Source organism: Chrysoperla carnea, chromosome 1 (assembly GCF_905475395.1).
Source record: "Chrysoperla carnea chromosome 1, inChrCarn1.1, whole genome shotgun sequence".
Lineage (NCBI taxonomy): Eukaryota > Metazoa > Arthropoda > Insecta > Neuroptera > Chrysopidae > Chrysoperla > Chrysoperla carnea.
In genome coordinates this window covers 83,705,406-83,728,592 of record NC_058337.1, presented here as the reverse complement: position 1 = coordinate 83,728,592, position 23,187 = coordinate 83,705,406, and the positions used below count along the sequence as shown (strand labels likewise).

The window sequence follows — 23,187 nt, the reverse complement described above, 5'->3', positions numbered from 1 at the left end:
GATTACCAAATGACAATCTTATATATTATTTCTCTAGCCCACTTTTCTGTCGGTCGGTGAGATCTTCCATATTCCTTTATCAAATTCCATTGTTTACTCTTCCTTTTAAAGCTTATCGTATCTTCTAATGACGAAAAAAATACGCACTTCGGAATTCTACACGGGCCGACTAGTATGTTATATTTTAAATTACGTTAATAAACAATTTCTATTGTCAGATATTTCATCTTTTTTATCAAATGGCCACCCTTTTGCATGAATTGCCTAATCATTAGTCAGCCAGTTAATTAAATGTTGTATCAGACGCTTTGGCTGAATAAGAGGCTAGGCTGTTAACTGACCGGCTAATTTAGAAGTTGGCTGCGACATATATACCATGACAAGGAATAATCATTTTCTTTTAGTCTATGTAGATATAAGAAGTATCACTTGAGTTATAACTCCGTTATACATACAGCTTTGACTAAATTTGTTTCAAATGTTGATAAATGAATATTTTTATATACCCAACTATCTTCAAATAGTTCTATCCTAGATATAATAGAGAACTGTTTTCCCATGTTCATTATTGTCAACGTATTATTATTTAATGTTATTTATAATATCTATTATTATTAATTTTACATTTTGAGTGTAGTTTATACAGATTGCTTTTATAGGATATAACATAAATAGGTCGAAAACTCCATGATACTTCTTTTTTTTATTTGCAAATGATTTTATTTGCAAAGCTAGTCGAGTAAAAGAAATAGCATAATAACATAACTTATTAAGTATGTCTCATTCCTCAAATTTTTGAATCCAAAATATACCGGCTGATTTGAGTAAAATATATAATTCAAGAAGGGCAACAGCGAACACAGTAAAATGATTTTTCATTTGTTATTCGATTATATTTCAGTTAAAATAATGACTTTCTTTTGTTGTTCCATGAAAAATACGCCCCGCTACCGAGGACATTTTTTTTTGTAACACGCTTACCGTAAGGACATAAAAAATACATGCATAAAGTCTCAACGGTTTATGCCTTGATGTGGTCATCCTGTTTTAGTTCGTATTAGATAATGGCTATTAAAGTGGTATACATTTAAATGGCTTATTTTGTAGTTTTTTTACGGATATTTTGTTGAGTATATTTTGCCTGTGATATCAAGAAGAAAACGATTGTTATAAAAAGAGCAACCCGTATTAATGGGATCGAAATTTTTTTCTTTTTTATAAAACGAGTAAGCACGTATCGACTTGTTTATAGGGAGCATGAAAATACGGTAATAAATTAATACGGGTAGGTACAAATTTTGGATCAGGGGTAAATTATTTTGGTCTTTGGAGAAAAAAAGCTTTTGCTTGAAAATTTTACTCCCAGAACTCAATTTTCGAGCTTGATTTTTCGATTTTTAAGAATAAAGACTGTAAAAATAGTATTAGAAATAAAATTTTGTTATAAAAATTATTTGAAAATTTTGTTAATGAAAACTTTTTACCTAAGAAAATATGAAATCAGAATTCCAAGAATTGAAGTTAAGTAAAAAAGTTGCTATTTTTGTGCAAATCAACAAAAAACTGCTACCAAAAATATGTAGTTCAATTAAAAAAAAAATTAAGTTAATCCCTGTTTGACCATGAAGACGTCCCCGTATAAAAAAACTCAATGGGTACTGTATTTTCATTTTCCTTAAAAATGAGCCCAAATGTGTTTCTAGGTTTTATTGAATTTCCATTCCTATTTCGAGAAACAAGGATGAAAACTTTTTAAAAAATCATTCTGTATGTTGGAATTTAATATAAATGCGGTTTTATTGTTTTTACTGTATTATGTATGTTGTGTCTATTTGTTGAATTTCTCTCTCTCACATTTATTATAAACAAATTGTTTGGGAGTAATATTGTTGGAAATAATTTATGACTCTTGTATTTAATGGTTTATAATTGCTTTAACTTGTTTTTAGTACATTTATAAATAAATATCATATTTTAGTACAAAATTTATATAAAAACAATTAACAAGAATTAATTAAGTTTTTGTTTTCAAAATTACAGAATCATATTAGAAATGTAATAAGAAATTGGAAATGTCACTACCAAAAATTATATTAAGTATTTGATATTTTCCTAGGAATTAAAAAAAAACACAAACTAATAATAAACTAATTATCAATGTATTTCTGATTTGAAAATGATGAAAGATTACGCTCTACGATTTTCTCGCCTAAGTCGCCGTTAGTATTGAAAAGTAGTATTTTTTAGGAAGATTTTAGATCTCCCGGTGTGATTATCATATTAGAAATTTTGTTGGTAATTCTAATATAACCTTAAAATATCAAAATCTATACCGGCGTTGCTTTTAGTATTTATCGGCTACTGTAATACATACAAGCAGTGGTAACCCATTAGCGGAAATCGATTTGTGTCATTCTACCCTTTCGATCTTATACCCATCAGTTTTCGCTGCTATTATGTTCGCAGTGGGACGCCAAAGGTTTTTTAAAATGATAAATACATACTTAAAACTTCGTGAGTGGCTTCCTTTTGACGAGTATACACCAAACTTTCCTCTTCAATTTTTTTTCGAAAAAGCTACATTTTCAAATGAGTATGATGCTCATTTGAAAAGGCAGCCTCTTCGAAAAAATCGTAGAGAAAAGTTTGGTAGACTTGTCAAAAGGAAGCCACTGACAAAATTTCAAGTATGTATTCATCATTTAACAAAAACCGGGATCCCCAGGGTGACAACAGAAGTAAAGAGAGGCAGTGTATCCGCTGGGAAGATTATACATAAGACAAATAGCAGGATCTGAATGTATCCGTATAACAAAAAATCGAACTTAATGTTTCAAGTATAATAGTAAATAGTTTATAGAACAAACAGCAATAAAGGCAGGCTTATTTCATTTATGGAATCATAAGCAGGTAAATAAACAAGCAGTACATAGCTAATATTACAAGTACCGTTTTGATAGCTTAGTTAAATCGAGAATTTTTATTCGTTTTTTTTAAAGAAATATTTAAATAAAATAACTAAAACACCCTTTAATAGTCTGAGATGGTTTTCAGAAACCAGTCGAATGGCCTATTGCCACAGTCACTTTGGGGGAATTAACAAAGACTTATCGATAGTACAACAAACATATTATTTGTTCCAGATAATCATAAAAATGCCGTTGTGGATACAAAAGAAAGGCAAATGGAACGTTTCTGGACTAGAAATTTTATCAGAATTGAACATACCCAAAATTTACAAGATATCACTAGAAATTGGCAAACCCGTTTTTAGACATTCGATAATGAAAAACAAATTTTTATACGACTTTTGATCAATTAATTGTTTTCACTAATGACAATTGGTACGGTGTAGGATCTTAGAACATCCAATCGAATAGCCTATAGATATGCTATCGAAATAACTTTTCCTAAAAAAACAATTTGTAAACAACTAATTATTATTATTGAAAAAAAAAAACCTTCAGAACAAAAAAAAGTAATAATAATATATCATCTACCCATGTTTTGATATTTTTAATTTGCAATATCCGGTCGAAAATTGATACAAGCATTATCGGGACTTTTGATGTTATATGATAAAAAATAATTATTTTTAAGTTCTGCAAGTGAAGTGCCACAAGTTGATATTATTTTATCAAAAAACATGGCTTTTCAATTTAATTTTGATTAAAGTTTTCATATAAATATAACCAATATTTTTTTTTATTTTGAAATAAATAAATTTTTTGTTCTATCTTAAATTTGACATTCATTTTTTAAATATGAAATACCTTTTTGTGATTTTAAACGCGTTATTTGTTCTATTTTTGGTAAGCTTTTTAATTTTTATACTGCTTCGTGAATTTATAAACAAAATTTTTGGTCGAAAAATTCTCATGAAAAACAAATTTGGAAAGCCTATTTTTTACTGATCAAAATTAATTAAACAAGTTTTTATACCATTGTTTAAAAGATGTTGAAGTGATCTTATACTACTTTTCAGTAAAAAAACATTTGTTATACTTTGACCGTTTGACTGCTTAGACTTAGGTTGCGGGTTCGAATACAGGCAGCGGCAGTTAGAGCAATTATAAGTAATGGGGCGGTAGAATTGACCACAAGGCCGTTGTTTGTATAAGAACGAAGTAATCGACTCCACCAACATTAAAAAATTTGTAATTGTATATATGATTGTAGTTTAATAAATAAAGATTAGCAAACAATGATATGGGTGGCTTCTGTTATAGGCGTATTCACCAGAAAAACGGAGGTTAAACCCCATTATTATATATAATACAAATTTCATTTTCTACAAAAACATTTGGTTTTATAATTGGTTGTTTTTTCAAATTTCCAATTTCTAGATCGAATCAGTGAATGGAAGAACCTTTTTACAGTTGGAAAATCGTTCTTTGATGTCACCTTTAACAGCTAATAAAGGCAAAGAATGCACCACGCCAGGAATCTTATGTGATTGTGACGATGTTAAAAACGTCTATGTGTGTATTCGTAGCGGTGATAATTTCATTAAACAACATGTAGATACTTGTGCAGATGAATTTACATGTATCGCAAATGAAGGTGGATGTTCGGATAAACCAAATTTACAATGTGGTTTCAACAATTTCCAAATGGAATGTAAATCCGATGGAATATTCCCAGATCCATACAATTGTAAGAAATATCATATTTGTGTTCCCGACGTAAAGTATATACATGCAAAAACAACTACAACAACTGAAGAACCAGAGGAAGTTTCAACTCCCAAACCTGAAGAAGACACCGAATACAAAGCATATTCCTTGGAATGTGACGAGGGCTACGGGTACGATCCAACCACCACATTTTGTCAAGTTGAATTAAAAAATAATGAATGTGAATCATCATTAATACCCGCTTGTACCACTTTCACGCTACCTAAATCATTTACATCAAATCCCAGTTACTATTACATGTGTGCCAAAGATTTAGGAAGTGATGAGTACCAACCAAAATTATTCAAATGTCCACATGGAGAGCCTTTTATAAATGGATCATGTGTTTCGAAGAATGCTGGAGAAGTTGATTGTAAAAACGATGGCTTATTAGCTGATCCCACGGATTGTACAGCTTATTTTGAATGTAAAAATGGCAAAGCCAAACATTTAAAATGCAGAGACAGGTATAGTTTTAACGCACAAAAATTAAGATGTGAAAAAGGCTCGAAAAATTGTTAATATTTATAATAATTTCATGAAGCTTTGCTATTATTTATTTAATAAAAACATTTCATAAAAAAACTTTAATCAATGCCCGTTTATTTTCATTATCAACACCCAATGAAGCTTTTAGTGGCTGCCAAAGAAAAGCTGTTTTTGCGATACAACAATCCAGGCGCAATTAATTTTTTTACGACTTATCATTCTTAAACGATAAAAAAAGTAAGTTGGTAAAAGAATTTTTGACGCATCGTTTTAGATTTAAATATCATTTTTAGATAGCTAATTGGTCCAAACATTTCCAAAATTTTATTTTACGAGAAAGTGTTGTAAAATGTATATAGCTGGAAGATTAACTTCCTAGCATAGAAAGTTTTTGTAATGAGTCCGAATTTCGAAATCGAAATTTTCAGCATATCTTTATGCTTCATGGTAAGGACAAGGTTTTAACATCAATTTTGAGAAGAAGTATGTGTGTGTGTGTGTATGTACATACGTACGTATACTAAGTACTCTGTAGACATTTTTTTCTACAGAGTACTTAGTATACGTCGTCGATATTGCGCGAACAAAAATGATATCGAATTCATCGAGGTGTCGAACAAAGTGTATTAAAGGCGATATGATCCGAAAAGAATTTCATAATATTCGGTCGAATTTTATTTTTTTAATTAACCGACTGCAAACAAAAAAGCAGGAGGTTCTCAATTCGAGTGTATTTTTTTATTTTTTGTGTATATTTGTTACCTCAGAACTTTTGACTGGGTGAACCGATTGTGATGATTCTTTATCTATTTGAAAGTTGGTGCTTTCTATGTGGTCCCATTTTAATTTGATCCAGTTTTGACAGTGGCATCTATGAGAAAACCATATGTGTTAAATTTGCATTAATTATGTACGCGACAAATGGACGAATAAATCAATATCATAGCAACCAATTCTGATGATTCCTTTTTAGTGAAAAATTAGTTACTGTAATTCAGATTCACTAAAAATTAAAAATAAAAAACTTTAAAAAGAAAGAAAACTGGATCCAAAAAGTAAAAAAACTAAAATAGCACTAAAAAGTAAAAAATAACGATCATATAATGTAGTTATAATTGTTGTTATTTTTGGAGTCGGTGTCACCCAAAGAAACAACTGTGACAGAATAGTAGGGTACATTAACTTGGCTGACACCGACTCCAAAAATTATAATAATTATAACTATATTATATTATCGCTATTTTTTTACTTTTTGAAGTCGGTTATTTTTTATTTATTTGGTACTAAATTTCCGACTACTTAAAAAGAAAAAATATGATCACCAACTTAATGGCTATCTTGTAATATTTGTTATATTTGTTCAGTCTGTGGACTGACCATGGAAATTCAATGCGCTTAAAAATGCTTTAGAATTATAAGCCTATTAAAAATAAATTACAAAAATTTTATGTAGAAATGTATAAAATTTAGTATCAGTAATCGTATTGTAATAAAATATTGTCGTTATATTGTGAAAGTTAACTGGATATCCATAAAACGATAAACCTGAATATCATAAAACTGATACATCAACTCCATTCTAATCGTTACTTTAAATTAATGTTATGAAATTGCATACATGCGCAAGATGGTAAACCCATTGAAAAATACAATATTACAAAATTTCCATTTGTTTCAAAATTTTGATTTTATTATCGTCATTTTATAATAGAGAGGAAAAGTACAAATGTTTTAAATGTTATATTACAATAGACGAAGAAACGAAGGTATAAAGTTCGAAAAATTTGAGCAGTAAGTCGGATTTGAATGCGGCTTTCGGCTTTAGATTTGTTAGAGCGTCAGGAAAGTTTGTGACCTAGTTTGATTTATAAGAAATTAAAATTAGCATAATTAATATGCATTTTATAATTACAATTTAAATTGCACGTTAATATTAAATTCACAATTCGGTTAATAGTGATGGAAATGATTTCAAACTTAAACATGAATATCGTGACAGAATTGATTTCAGAAGTACCTGGTGCTCAGGGTAAACGGTTCCTCGTAGTCTAGTGGAGTTTTCGGGAAATTTATTATATAATCGGTCCAAACTCGTTACACAATATCGTGGCAGAACTGATCTAGGAGGTACTTGGTGCAAACGTATCCCCGTCTTAATCTTAACGAATGTTATTACAAGGTCGCAATTTGTATTTATCATAGAAAAGTGTCAAATCCGAATTTTAAAGTACTATTAATTGACCATTTTTGAGACATATAATTTTGTTTTGTTGCTTCTTTTCATAATTTTGAGAACTATACAAAATGAACACATCCTTATTATTATATCCTTCTTGTGATAATTCTGAATTCAAACAGCACAAAGATCGAAACTTAGATTTTTAACATGTAAGAAGCAAAAACTTTAAAATAGTTTGTTGAATAAAAAAATAATCAATTACATTACCACTGCAAGTATAAAATGATGGTAAATAAACAACAACTTAGAATTGCAAACATATGCTGAACATTAGTTTAGCAGTTTTTCAGTAAACAATTTACCTTTACAAAAGAAATATTTATCATCATGTATCCGTTTCCATTTGAAACATATTGATAACAGTTAACAATTTTTCTTTTCGAGGATTTAAATTTTAGTTTTTAAATGTGTGAAAAGACAATGTACCTGGAATTTTCAAGACAATTATATGATAATGATAACATAATACATGTTATATTTATGGGATATAGAAAATGCAGTCAGTCATTAAATATGATATTAGCAATTATTAAAGAGCTACAATTGATTGCCACGAATGTTTATGGCAACTTTTTCAAATTGGGCATAGTAATTATGTTTTCGCCAACAGAATTGACTTTGCACCTTTTCGAAAGGAGAAATTGTCGAAAGAAGAGCACTTTCAGTGCGTTATAATTAGTTTCATGATCCCTGGAACGCGAATATATATATGCTGCCACGTTTCATGAAAAAACTACTCAATGGATTTTAATGAACTCTTATAATAATATAGATCATATATCAGAAAAACACATAGGCTATATTTTATAAAATGAAATGGCAAAGCATAAATTAAGAATTTTTTTGGCCATTTGTCCAACAGAGTGTCCAATTGTCGAGTGATAAATTTTGATATTCTTTTCCAGTATTTATTCTCTAGAAGGCAAAGAAAAAAAAATTTTTAAGTAAGAAAATCTTATAAAACAGTATATTTTTTAAATAACAAAAGACTGAAAAAGATCGAAATATACAAATCACAAGAAAATTTACCGCTTGAAATTTTAGGACCAACTTATTTCTTCTCTAAAATGCATGGGTTTTTAGTAAAAAAACCTATACCGAAAAACTATGGAAAAACATAGGAGTTTTTATATTTTTGAATTTCACCTTGTCTAAGTGACTAAGTGACTAAGTCGCTCTATTAGCTCAGTTGGTAAAGGCGTAGCCAATTCCGTCCGCGGTAGGCTAAGTTGTGATGGGATGGTGTAGTGCATGTAATGCATGAAATTATCAGCGGAAAGGTGGTAAAATACAAATTTGGTATCACAATGGACTCTATAGTCTAAGTGTGCCCTTCGGAGACAGCCAATATAACCTAACCTAAGTGACTAATATATCGTAAAAACTTGTTCACGATTCGAGTAGTATTGTTTTTATAAAAGTTAATATTATTACTTACAAACTTAAGTGAATTATTAAATTTGTTCACTTTACATGAAACCTTGTTCAAATACGCAATATATGGTTAATGTAAGACATACATAGAAATAATAAATATACCTTTAACAGCGTTTTAGAAATGATGTACTCATGCAAATAATTTGTTTAAATAATTTACCTATCCAGTTAAAATGTTTAAAGTAAACCTATATAAACAAAGTCACTATGCCTGTGTATATACAAATAAATTGGTATCCATTTGCGAATACTAGGAATTTTATATTCCCGGTATTTCTGTTGAAACGTAGAGTTTTCTACAAAAATTATTTTATATTTACCAAAACTCAATTTTAATCAAACTTCTTCTTGGAATTTAATGTATCCATATAAGATAAATTTATGCACTTCGTCTAAAATCACATGACTTTTACATCATTTATAGATACTTCATCAATGTAAAATCGAATGATTTTATCTTCGTCTTTTCATTATCAGGCTAGACGAATGGTAATAAAAAGGCGAAAATATTCCTTGTAGGGACCGGGTACGAAAGTAACACTTTGTACTTTCACGTTGGTTGCTGGTTACGTGTTAGTATTTTAATGAAATTCCGTGAATGCTCTTTACATTAGTATCTTCATTTTCCTTATATTTGTATATATTGTGTGAATCACATAGACTTAAAAAAATCCGTAAGTTGTTACTTTCGACCACGTTAGCAGGTCGAAAGTAAAATGAAAGAAATAGGACAAAGGAGTTTGAAATGAATATACTTTGATATAGCAAATCCACAAATGATTTTATAGAAGAGTTTATATGAAAAAGAAAAATAAACATTTGCATTCAAAAATTATATATTTTATGAAAACAAATCAATATTGTTAATTCCTCGAAAGAAATTTTCTAACTATAAGTAATGAGATCTATTATTATATGATAATCATATATTCTAATCAGATTATTCAATAATTCAATCAGTCTTAAGTAACATTTTACTTGTGTATTTGTGTATCCACTTGTGTAACATGTTAATTGTGTACCCACAGAGCTATGTTACTTTTGTACCCTACCACATTTTTGGTAAAACAATAAATATAACCTTAAAACGGATGTTGGTAGGCAAAAACACTGCATAATCAATGTAATCAAGAAATAATATGCAAACTCTCAGATTTATATCAATTGTCCTCTCAAAAAACCTGACAGCGGTTACTTTTGTACCCGTTCTCCCCTATATGTCTTGTAGATTTTATAAGAAGCGCACATTTGAATGTTTCAAAATATCGATATTCAACAACTAAGCAGAAAGCATTACTCTCTTACCATGCTATTTTAACTTCTTAAAAAATGGTGCTTAGTAAATAATATACTGTAAATGTATCTTAGCGGTCTGCTATCTTTTAAATTTAGACCTGAGAATTAAACTTATTCAAATACATACCTATCAAACTAACTATGACGGATATAATTTAAAATTCAAAAACTCTGTAAAATTTATATAGCTTTTAGTATTTTCTAGACCTCAAAAGTAACTTTGACTTCGCAAAATCTCCATCTTTTAAACCATAAATAAATTTCAAATTTGTAGATCTTATTTATTTGAAACAACGACTATGTACTGTATTGCCTTTGCTTAACAACCCAGATTTTCGAGAGAGATTTTCGTAAGAGTAAATAAATATAAATAAGTAAGAGCTAGAAATCTAAATTTTAGCAAAATTATTTTATGTTATATCAATATAACATAAAATAATAATATTATTGTACCTATACTGAAAACCGATGAAATTGGAGAATTTAGAAAAGCTGGATAAACTACAGAAATATTACAAATTGGATGGTGCTATTCAAGCAAGTCTAGAGATTCGCATTATGCAGACAGCCACACAGTGTCTGCAATATTTTTAGTTTGCAAATGTTTTTAATTTTCAGCGCCCGAAGTTAAATTGAAATTTATATGGCATTTTAATTAAAAAACTTCTACACCTAATTTCATAGCAAATCAAACAGTATAAAAATTTATCCGGGTTTTCATTTTGTTCTGCAGTTTAAAACATTTAAAACTGTTATCAGGACCAATTAAGCACGGAAAATTCAAAATGTGTAGTTTTCAACGATATCAACAATATATATTTCATCCCATTTGAGCCTACATAGGATGTATTGATCGTTTAGTTTAAAATAAAACAGTAAACCAAGATAACTTTTTGACAAATATTTAGTCTAATCCAGAATTACTCAGGGTGCTGGGATGGTGCGATGATGATTTACTGTTACACAGATAAACAATATGTGATAGTATTAATTAAACCGTTGATAGATTTACTATTTAATATTTGAGTAATACAACTTCTATTTAGTTCTTGCTCTAAAATATCGGGATCTCTCTTATGTCGTTTGAAATACCTTAAAATGTTTTGGAATTCTTATAATCAAAACACTCCTAGAGAAATATTTTTATACTTAAAATAATTTTTCACCTTAACTTAGTAAGAGTGTCTTTATCACAAAAATACCTATTTTCAGCTCTAAATTAAGATTATGAATAATATAGACTTCCGGGAGTTTCTTATTGGAAATATGCTTCAGGCACGTTTTTCTAGACATCTTTCCGAATCCAACAAGCTATCTTACGTATTTTTTCGACCAGTATTTATAAATTTCACAAATTGAATTTGTTGACTAGACTAGTATATATTAACAAGAAAATGACAATTAAAATGGCGGTAGTGTAATTCAAAATACAACATAAAATATGAATTATTTTATCGTTTTTAAAAATAAAATAGGAAATAGGTATTGTTAATAACCATTTAGATTTCATATAAAAATCCATTGTACAATACCAAAATTATTAATTATGGCGTAATTGTAATTTCGTGTTTGGGAAATTTTACAGATTAAAAAAATATATACAAAGACTATAAAAATTATCATTTTTATTTTACTTAAAAATTACCATTTAACATATACACGAAAAAACGGGGTAAAAAACAAATTAATCAACTGTTTTTATTAATTGGTATTATTTTTCTTCGGTATTTGATTAAAAAAAAATTGTGTTTTGTTTTGAATTAAATTCGCAATAATTTTAATTATATAAAGTGCTATTTGCTATCAATGAATGATATATTGAGTTTGATTAAATTGTATAATAGATTAAAAATTATTCAACCATTGAAACAGAAGACATATTAATTTGATTAATTTGTATGTGGTTTGCAAATATATAGTTTAAATTAAATCAATTTACGTGGGTTTTTATACTCCAGCTGAAAATTGTTAATTATTGTTTATTTAGGTAAAGAAAAGACAATAAACAAAATTTTTATGTTGTGAGTTTTAGAAAAGTATAAAAATGTATTCCCTCCATAAAAGTATCAGAAAAGATGGCCATGAATTTATTTAAAATCATTTATTATTTTCAATTTTTACAGAAATATTTAATATATTAGGTAAGGTTAGCTTAGGTTATATTGGCTGTCCACGAAGGACACACTTAGGCTATAGAGCCCATTGTAATACCATATATGTGTTTACCACCTTTCCGCTGATAATTTCATTTATCAGCTCCTCAATTTCAGAGGCTGAGTGCACCTCCTCCATGCATATACCATGCACTATACCAGCCCAGCACAACTTTTAATTAAATTAATTTTGTTGCGACGGCGGGAATCAAACCCGCTACCCTAAGCATACCGCGGACGGAATTGGTTAATCTCTCTTAACCAACTGAGCTAATAAGGCGACAAAGCGTAACAAGCAAACAAACAAAAATTTATAAGGAAGCATATAAAATATATAGGGACATCAATTGGTTCGGATTGGTTAGAATGATTTAAATAACCCGTTAAATTATGTATAGAGGCAAGCATAGCCATTATCTACTCGGAACTTTAAGACAATAGTACAGAATTGGAAGAAAAAAATAGCCGAATTATTAACTCTCAAATGTGACTTGTCCTGTATTTAAAATATATACCTATAGGTTAGCAGTTATAATTAGTTTGATACATTCATTCATCCTCACAAAATTTCACATATATAATATATCAGGATAGACAAGTTTTACTGTAACATAACCCTAGGTTGACTGAAAATTTGTATCACAGAACATTTGATATGAAAAGAAAAACAGTCAAAACTTGAAAGCAACTGAAAATGAGTGAAACTAACATATCTCTAGGCATTTATATTTTAACATTACTGTGTAGTAAATTTGACCCGTAGCTATATTATGATAAAAAGCTACAATAAAATAAGTGGTTATAATAGTTAATATTTCAAATTATTATAATTTTACATTGTGGTATAAAATTACTAAATAACTGATTGCGTATAATATGGTTTCATAAATGTATAGAACATATAAATAGTAAGTTTTCCTCCAGTGGTAAAATTTTATTAACGTAGAGGCATTCTTCAACCCCATTTTTAACTATTGTTTAAAATTCAGTTGTGATAATCATTATTATGTTCGCCAATGAAAGATGATGGGCTATGAATCATCCATGCATATCAACATAAAATATTATCGTACAGTGATATTCAAACGTTACTGTATTAGGGAAGAAAGAAATGTGTTTAGTAAAGTAAGTTTCGAATTAGATCTTGGTATTGCATGCAAGACTATTACCAGTCTTGATTTTTACTTAATCATACATGCAAAAAAAAAATTTTGGGCTTTATTGTGACCCTAAATGCACCCTTTTACTCACTAAATTGAAAATTTGTTTCCTTATTTAGCTTTCAATATTTCGAAAACTGAGGCTGATATCGAAAAAAAGTATTCTTATTTTTCGTCTTCATTCATGAAATTATAACAAAATTCATCATCAAAGTTGAAAATAAGGTAAAAATAATTTCAATCATCAGTCTAAACTTGCCTTGGTGCTCATACTACCTCAAAATGATTAACTGGTTGTAAGTCTAATTTTACCTTGATACGATGTAATTAAACTAAAAGGTGGAAGAGGGATACAAAAAGATGTACATCTTCTACTAAATTTTATCCGATCAGGGTATCTTAAAATAGAATAATACTCACTCAGTCTCGTTCTGCATTTAGTAAAATTTGTTATCCAACCAGATCCAATGACTACTCATGAAAAAGAATTTGAAGTTGCTTTTATGACAACCCAAGTCTAGGCAAAAACATCAAAATTTTCGTCAAAATTCGTCTCTCCAACGCCTGCAAAATTTTATGTCTCTTTTTATTATTTTTTTTAAATAAGTCAAAATAATAACAATTTAAATATTTAGGTGAAAAAACAAAGAGGGCTATTTGGATATTATTTAGGTAACAACTTTTCTGTAAAGACATCGTATAGGATACATACCCACAATGAAAATCGCTGAATTCTCATAAATAGCTTCACATGCCTTATATAAACGCGATGATCCAGATATCAATCACTCCTGACCTGTCTAACTTTTCCCCAGATTTTCAGCGGTTCTAGTTTCCTTTAATTAAAAACTATTATTTTCGCTGGTAGCGTGCATTAGAAAATTTGTTTATAATAAAAAATCACGTCGACTCCTTCGATATGATTTTTAAATGGCACATAATAATGCGTCAAAAAATACCATCATTAATAATTTCTATCGAAAATCTCACTTTCATTCCGAATTTCCGGAATTCCTTGGTTGCCTCTATCTACCATAGAACGCCGTACTCATAATAAGTTGTGATATGCTTAAGTTTTAAGTTTTTGATACAAATCAGCTTTGGTTTTGCAGGTTTGAAATGCAGGTCAAAATTCATTTTTCATAGAATATCCCAGCGTGTCTAAAATTGAGCAATGTTATATTATGTAATGCGTGAAAATATGAATATTAAAGTATAAAGTACTTTTTATATGTTTTGATAGGAATGTTATTATTCTGTGTACGAATCCTGAGTACATCCCTTATCTTGTAAAAACATTAAATTAATGGTTATATGTCTACATCTATCTATCTCTAACTATTTAATAATATGATGTAATATGAGAATGTAACTCATTTTATTCATTTTATATACCACACTACTTAAACCAAACAACAAAACGACTCATACGAAAATATTAATTTCATTTTACAAAATAAAATATATAAAAAAAATTATCATATTTGTAACCTCTGTATATTGCAGCTACATTAGGTAATCAAAATCTTTAATTCACAATTTGGCAACCGACATAAAGGCACTTAATAAATATGGCTGACTTTAAGTTGCAAATTTAAAAACAATACATAAGTTTTATATGATTATTACAACTTTTTTTATACTTCGATTAATTTTTTTTACGTCCGGCTTGATTAATTTTGATTTCTTGTAGCTTTTTTAAAACTTTTTTTTTCGTAGTATAACATCTATGAAATAATACTTAAAAAGAGTATTAATTGGTACTTATTTTGACTACCCGCGAATATTTTCAGACTAATTCGTATGACCTGCATTTGGAATTGGTAAAAGTAAGTTTGGTTATAATAAAATTGAGGTTTTACTCAATTAAGAAAATAAAAATGGCATTGCCAAATGCATGGCCATTATACACACTTTTAAAAGAATTTCTTACGTTTATAGAAGTCACTATTGTAATGACCCCATATTTCATTGCTTTTTGATAAGTACAGTACGCTTTAAATTAGAATCTTGGGCTGAATCACGTACATAGTAAGAAATATTTTTGTGGATCTCACTATGTTAGTATCAGTGTGAACAACATACTGTATCGGTGTGAGCGCCATACTGTATACCGTATTAAGGGAATAGTAACATTAGCAATAATTACGGCGGAGGAGTCAATTCAGTATGGGTGTCAGGCCGATATTGGATGGCGATACCAACAATACTTCCGATGGATAGCCCTATCCATCAATACTGAAATATTACTTATATTATTACACGCTTACAAAAATTACTTATGCTAACTATATATATCTGTCTCTGTATCAAATCAGCGTTGTAGTAAACGCCATGAATTTCTTAACGTGTACCTAATAACATCCATGGGGCAAGATCAAGAGCACGCACGAAAAATTCTGGCGAGGCTTTCACCAATTTGTATGTTTTATTTGTCTATACCATAAAGCTTGGTGTAAATCTAGTTACCATGAAGTGCTAAGTGATTAAGTAAAAATCCAAGTTTCTTTCATGCAAGACTAACCTAAAAGCCGAGACTCTTATTATAAAAGCAAGATAAAGGCTAAGATTAAATATGCCTAACCAAGACCAAATTTTCGAGTTTAGATTTTGGTCTTGCTCTCAGATTGATTATTTTTTGTCTAATTCAACGTACATTCACTGTATATGGAAGTAGTGTGACAATAACAGTAAAATTTTTTAAATTATGGAGTTGTTATTTTTAAATTTCAATATTTGAATATGTTTTGTTAATTCCATTCCAATAATATTATTTTTAGCATAATTGAGTTTTATACAAAATGTTCTGTGTCTGGATATCATCATGTTGATTAGTTAGAGTTAGTTAGCGAACGAGTACTGTGAATGAGTAAATTAGAGTATAGGAGAGAGGTAAGAGGATGTGGAAAATGAATGGTGGTTTTTACTTGATTAATAACCATCGTGGGATTGTTAAAACTGTTTATTTTATTATTTCCCATTATAATTTAACAAAATGGGTAGTATTGCTCATTTTCATTTTATTCAACGCTTATTGCCTATCAACTAGCCTTCCTCCCTCTATATAGGAGAAATATATTATAGCAGTTTTCATCGTATGTATTGGGTAATTTATGAATATAGAAGGGATTTCAGCAGAAACTTGTATGTAGTTCTATATGATACAATTTAGAAGCTGAGCAACCACTAAAGTCAGTTGTTTAAATACTTGAACTATATAGAGTTAAGTTAAACTGCTTGTGGTTAAAATTTGAATTTTAAAAAATTATTCAAATTTCATACGGAATCGTTAATTTAAATATTAAATAACAAAATCTGTTGAACAATTATTTATTCTTACCCTCTTCTGCTTACGATTTTTTCTTTAGCCAACCAGTCTTCCATGATATAATTAAAGAAGGGATGAGTCAAATATAATCCTTGTAATTGTATGTATACTTGTGCAAAACTTTTAGATAGCTGTGATGACTCTCCTTTGGAATTGTCGTAAGTCATGCTTGTGTTTCATACATACCTGATGTTTTAGGAACATATCTCTGACCCAAAAGCTTTGACACTAGATTTTTTTATTCATTCATTCAATAAGAGATTGTTTGGAGACCTTATATCTGATGTTGCGTTTTTGGTCCATATATTGTGTTCTATTCATTCATATTTGATAATTTTGATGCTGTTGGACTTGTTTGCGTTTGATCATCAAATACATCTTTGTCAAAGTACACGCCACAATTGATAAAAAAAAAGAGCTTTTCGTGTTCAAGAGATATCAAGCTGAAATTTTTACAGCGTGCTTAGGACGTAAAAAGTGAAGTGGACTTCGTAAATGAGCAAAATAGGCCAATTTGACCTTGTGTCCGTAGAACCCATTTTTAAACCGTTAGAGGTAGAATACAAATTTAAATGTAAAAATGTTTCTTATAATATTCATTTTTTCGTAAACAGCACCGTTTGTTTATCCGCGAAGGCGAAAATTAGGTTATTAACACAAACTGTTACAAAAAGAAACTCACGAAAAATTTTTTTTTATTAATCGTAGCGTGTACTTTGACATAAATAGGCTTCCAGATAAAACGCAGGCAAGTCCAACGATTTAATCAAATTTGAATGAATAGAACGCAAGATATGGGCCAAAACGTAACAAAATTCATTTTCAATACGAAAAATCAGTTTTAAGGTCTATTGAAGGAATGAATAAAAAAATCTAATATTAAAACTTTTGGGTCACCTCTCTACGGTCACCCCTCAAACAAGGTGTCGCACTATTTCCAATGCAATGATTCATTCATTGGGCAAATATATATATATATATATATATATATATATATATATATATATATATATATATATATATATATATATATATATATATATATATATACGAACACAAACATAGCCAAAGTAACGTTTGTAATCTGTGAATTCTTTTGAATATTATATTCATTAATTTTGAAGAGTTTAATATGTTGACCTATAATAATAAAATAATAAGTTGTAAATATGTTGTCCGTCAAGTTGCAATAAAATGGGAAAACTTGTCAAATCTATGTCAACGCTTGCAACCCCCGTCGATAATCATATAACCTTGTGGTTGCCCTTTACTAATAAGTACGATAAGTAAATAGACGATCGTTTTCAAAAAACAAAAAAACATTACCACACTATATTATCTTATTTAAAATTACGCAGTTTTTTTCTTGTTTATTTCATTCTTGTTTTAATATTTAAGCCATTCAAACGCGTCGATATGGATAGATATCCTTAAATTATTGTAGGTGTCAAAAGGGTAATTGTAGTTTTTTTTTTTTAAATTATTTTGTCTCAACAAAACGAAAAGAGTAGTAATTCGTAAATTGTAAGTTACAGACTGAATATTAAATTATTAAGTTTAACTCAAAGCAATTTCATTTTATCTTTTAATCAAAGATCGTACAAAAAAACCTCCAAGAACTTACCACTTGACATTTTAATATATATATCTTAATATATATATTTCTTGTGTTCGTGTGTATGTGACTGAACTCCTCCTAGACGGCTGGACCGATTTTGATGAAATTTTTTGTGTACAACAGTACAACTGTTTTTGAGGGCTCCGTACCAAAAAAATGAAATTTCATTAAATGGTGGGAGCGCATATAAATCATATCACATTATGTATACTATGTGTACTATGTATTTTTAATAGTATTCAGGTATTGTCAATAGGCATTTATTAGAGCCATATGCGAGCGCAGCGAGCTCTACTATCAAAGGTCAGGCCAAAGGTCGAAGGTCAGGCCACTCCAATAAATAGGAGTTAAATTGGGGTTTAGCGGGATGGGTTTAGCGGACAGGCTAAACGTAGTATAGGTATTCATGAATTGGAGTTACGTTTTTACGGGACAACGTCCGTCGGGGCCGCTAGTATATATATATTTCTTTATTGTTCAAATATGGTCACTATACACTTTCGCTTATACCTTTTTTCTATATATTCATTCTAGTAGGTTCTAAATTCTTGATGTAAGTGGGAAAAATCTTTTTATCAAAATGTTATAATTAAAATCAAAAACTCGTGAAATTTTACCAAATAAAGCACCTACCTCTATACTTTGTGCGCAACAATTAAACACAATACCATACATTATATAAGTGGGTTTCATCAAACTGTATTTAGTATTCAACAAATAATATTCAAATGACATTCTGAAAAGTCCTATTCATGGGCATGTGTTGGTAGGTAGGTAGGTATGTGTGAATGTTTGTTGCTGGTATATCTTTTGAAAACACAGTATCTAACAGTAGTAATATTACTACCCATTAATATGATATGTGCGGTTGACCCATAATATAAAAGGAACCATCACCATCATTGCTATAACAGTGAGCTATAACAGCACATTGCTTGCCATAATAATAATAATAATAATAATAATACTATATCAGGGGTAGATAACTCACATTTAATACAAATATGCTTACAATTCACATATACAGTCGGTATAACTGAGTACTTGTACTCCGATCACCCCTAGAAATTAAACACATATACAAACACATTCCAACACATAGGAATTGGACATTGTACGTATAATCATATGAGTGACATATAGTTGATTTAAAATTACCTAATTTGAAGGACTTAAACAAAACTATTTTCGTTTTCAAACTTGGCGGTATTTTAATCTTCGTTTAAAAGTTATTGAAATGTCTAAATGATAAATGGAGTCTTAATCGTATGCTGGTTATAGGCTCTGTGTCGTCACATTAACTTGAGTATGGCCGCCTCTAGAGGACATAAAGAAATGAACTAAAAACAAATTTTAATTTAATGATACAAATCAAATGAAAGGGTATAATGAGCACTTTTCAAATATATAAGTACATATGTTGTTATACTTCATCATAAAATTATAGCCCCGAAACTAAATAAAGTTGAAATACTAAAGCCCCGCCGGCTACAAAATGACGCTATTAAAAGTATGAAAACAAGAAAATATTCTCATGTAAAATTGTTATGATAAGTAAAATCGTCATTATTGGGGGGATCTCTCTTTGGTCCTGTGGAAAACTTCTTCAATCTTAGAGGTCCCCCGACTGCTTTGACGATTTTACTTATCATAACGGCAATTTCAGATGAAAATATTTTCTTGTTTTCATTCTTTTAGGAGTGTTATTTTGTTGTCGGCGAGGTTTTAATTTAAGAACTTTATTTTATTCGTAATTAAAAGCTGATGGATACACTTTTTCATGAGGCACTTTTTTTAATAGATTGGCTCTAAATTCAAAGCTACTAACCTCCAAATCAGACCAAACATAGAGTAGCTTTTTTCGATTTCTTTAAGTCTACATTAAGTGTTTTTTGGATTTTTATTTCTTGATACCATACCAACCAGAAATATCCATATAAGCAATCTTCGTTTAAAGTCCTTTTATATTTCTAATATCTAGGAATAAAGTTGCAAAGTACATCAAGCCAAAAATAAAATTGAATTTGAAATAATAAAAGTGTAAAAATCTGTAAAATTATTTTAAGTTGTTGGACTTGAGTACAATAGTTTTAATCATAGAAATATAGTCTAGTTAATATTTATGAACTGCATATTATAATCATTAGTAATAATATATTTTATTGTTTCAGGTAAGAAAACCCAGTATTTCAAAATCAGTCTACAAGGGTAAGTATTACTTTTCAACAATATGATTCACATAAATTTGCTTATCCAAATGCTATAAATATAATTATGTAATAGATATTCTCCGTGTCTTCTCTGCGTGGATTTTTTATATCTAAATGAAAAAAACAGTAAGAAAAATCCTGAACTTTCTCGCGGCAAACATACAGGCCAGCTAAAAATAAAAATAAAACAAGTGAAAATAAATACAATTGACTGAGTTAATTATTGAAATAACTTGCATAGACATTGTTTAATACTAGTTTTTGTATTATTTTTATATGTTAGATCAAAATCACTTATCGTTTTTGATTTGTCGTGATGCAGGGCGGGCGGACAGACTGAAAAAGGAAAATGGATTAACAAGTGATTTTATGGACATGTAAACCAAAAGTTTGTCTGTAGCAACAATATTTCTCAGTGTTACAAACTTGATTATACCATTATGTAAGTAGATTTACCATGCGTGTATATAGACCAGAGTAACAACTGTTATTTTTTCTTTTTAATTTAACAATCCTTAAAATTATTATCCGGAGTAAAGTTTTAGTTGGAATTTTTATCCACAAAATTTTTTTCCTTTGCTACTTATAGTTTATAGCCGTATAAAAAAGATAGTTTCTAGAAACAAAAGCAAAGTCGTCTTTTGAAACTAAAACTAGACACATATTTTTCATTACCCCCACAAATAAGGAGATCCGTTTTTGAGATAACCAATATTTGTGTTTTGTTCTTACAGCCATACAGCCACCATAGTGAAATTTTTTAATTCAAGAGAATTTAGTATCCATTTGTATTTGATAAGTTGCCATAAACATTAATGAAATATTCTTTTAATTTCTTGATCTTAAGATCTATACCCACACAACGCTTGTTTCATGTGCCCGTTTATATCATTTACATTTTATATGCGAATATATTTAAAACATTTGCAAAAATGAGAAAATCTTGAATCGATAGAATGTGTGCTATTGTATCTTTGTTCTAATCTATATCTTTGTAACAATAAAATGAAAGCATATTATTTTTATGTACTTTAAAAATAAATTAATAAATATTTGTGCTATTTTTTTTCAATATTCATTGCTGTAGGGTAACCGTTTTATGTGTAGGATGTGAAAACAAAGTAAGCTATTGTTTATGTTTTGTTACGGCTATGGCATTTTTAAAAAGGAGAAGTTGAATTATAAACCAGGCAAAATTTACGTGGGCTGAGCTAAATCAATTATTGTAATATACATAAAATGAAGTTTTGTTTTCAAAAATATAGTCTTATTTTATTTGCGTTTGGTATTTAAAAATTAAATAATGGAAAACCTACGGTCTGATTGTTATCGAATGGTTCAGATATAATAATTTTTAAAGATGAAAAGATAAGTCATCATTTTTTGAAAACACATACAAATAAGAATAAAATGAATAAAAAAAAACTGTACGTTTATGTACCTGTGTCACCAAAATCGCACGGATTTACATATATCTCCATGTAAATCCATGCATTTTTGTGACACAGAGAATACTATTAGGGTAGTCTAAAAATATTTTTAGGAAAATATCAATTTACAAATGCCTTTAGAAGAAGATACAGATGCCTCCGTAAGCTTAATAGTGGTGGGATTGGCATTTACTCAGCGTTTGAAACGATATATCGATATTTTGAAATATCGATGCTCTTTAAGAAATATCGGTGTTGAATAATGCTAACAAAGTAGAAACAAAAAGTCACCGGCAGGGCAGCTTTGAACAATGTGTACTGTATAGCTTGTTATACGGGAACAAGTTCAGATTTATTTTGATATACAATGCATTTTTTAGTTACATATGTTTACTTCGGATTTTACCTAAATTATAATGGCCTAATCGACCTATCGCAAACAATATTGATTTACAAGGGGTTTGACTTACCCTTTTACAGTCTTCCACAGTCACTGTTTCTGTTGAAATCGTTACCAAAATACGTTTTTTTAACCTTTTTGGAACCCTTACCCTTAATCTTAAAAATATTAATATTTATAGATATCGGTGCTTAGCAGACGATATTTATAGCATATCAATATCGATATATGAATATTGATGCTGTCTTTTATCATCCCTACTCAGAGATATTCCATATTCAAAATTTGCATTTAAAAATTGGCTCCAAGATAGGTACCTAGGTATGCTCAGCAGAAAATGCGAAAGATTGGGAAAAATGATAATTTACAGATCGACTGGAAAGTTTATGGACAACAACTTTTACAATTTTCCCCAAAATACACAGTTTTTAAGAAAAATTTTAAAAAAATCCACCAAAAACACGGAAAACTGTACATGGATGTAGATTTTTCAGAAAATATGAAAGATAAGAAAAAGTTCATACATAGAAATCGATCTGAAATTTTATGCCCAATAACTTCAAACTGAAATATTTTTTCTCTAAAATCCATAGTTTTCTAAAAACTTATAAGAAATTGTGGAAAATCTTGGCATAGGGAGCACTGCTGCTTTCAAAACTTCAGTAACATATATGTAATTTCACCAAACATGATGCGACTATTGTCTGTATTTTTAAATAATGATATTATTTATTCAAAGGCAATATTATTA

At 29.2% G+C, this 23,187-nt stretch overlaps 2 protein-coding genes across 2 annotated transcripts in view; both read left to right on the top strand.

Annotated features, from left to right (window-relative positions):
* Positions 1 to 23,187, top strand: part of LOC123291602 (limbic system-associated membrane protein-like) — a 235,939-nt gene that overhangs the window by 86,463 nt on the left and 126,289 nt on the right. The gene's annotated exons all lie outside the window — the stretch shown is intronic.
* LOC123305474 lies at positions 4,187 to 5,221 on the top strand. The gene is made up of 2 exons (XM_044887194.1): positions 4,187 to 4,252; positions 4,347 to 5,221. The coding sequence occupies exons 1-2, from the start codon at positions 4,205 to 4,207 to the stop codon at positions 5,196 to 5,198; spliced, it is 900 nt and encodes a 299-aa protein (XP_044743129.1). The 5' UTR covers positions 4,187 to 4,204; the 3' UTR covers positions 5,199 to 5,221.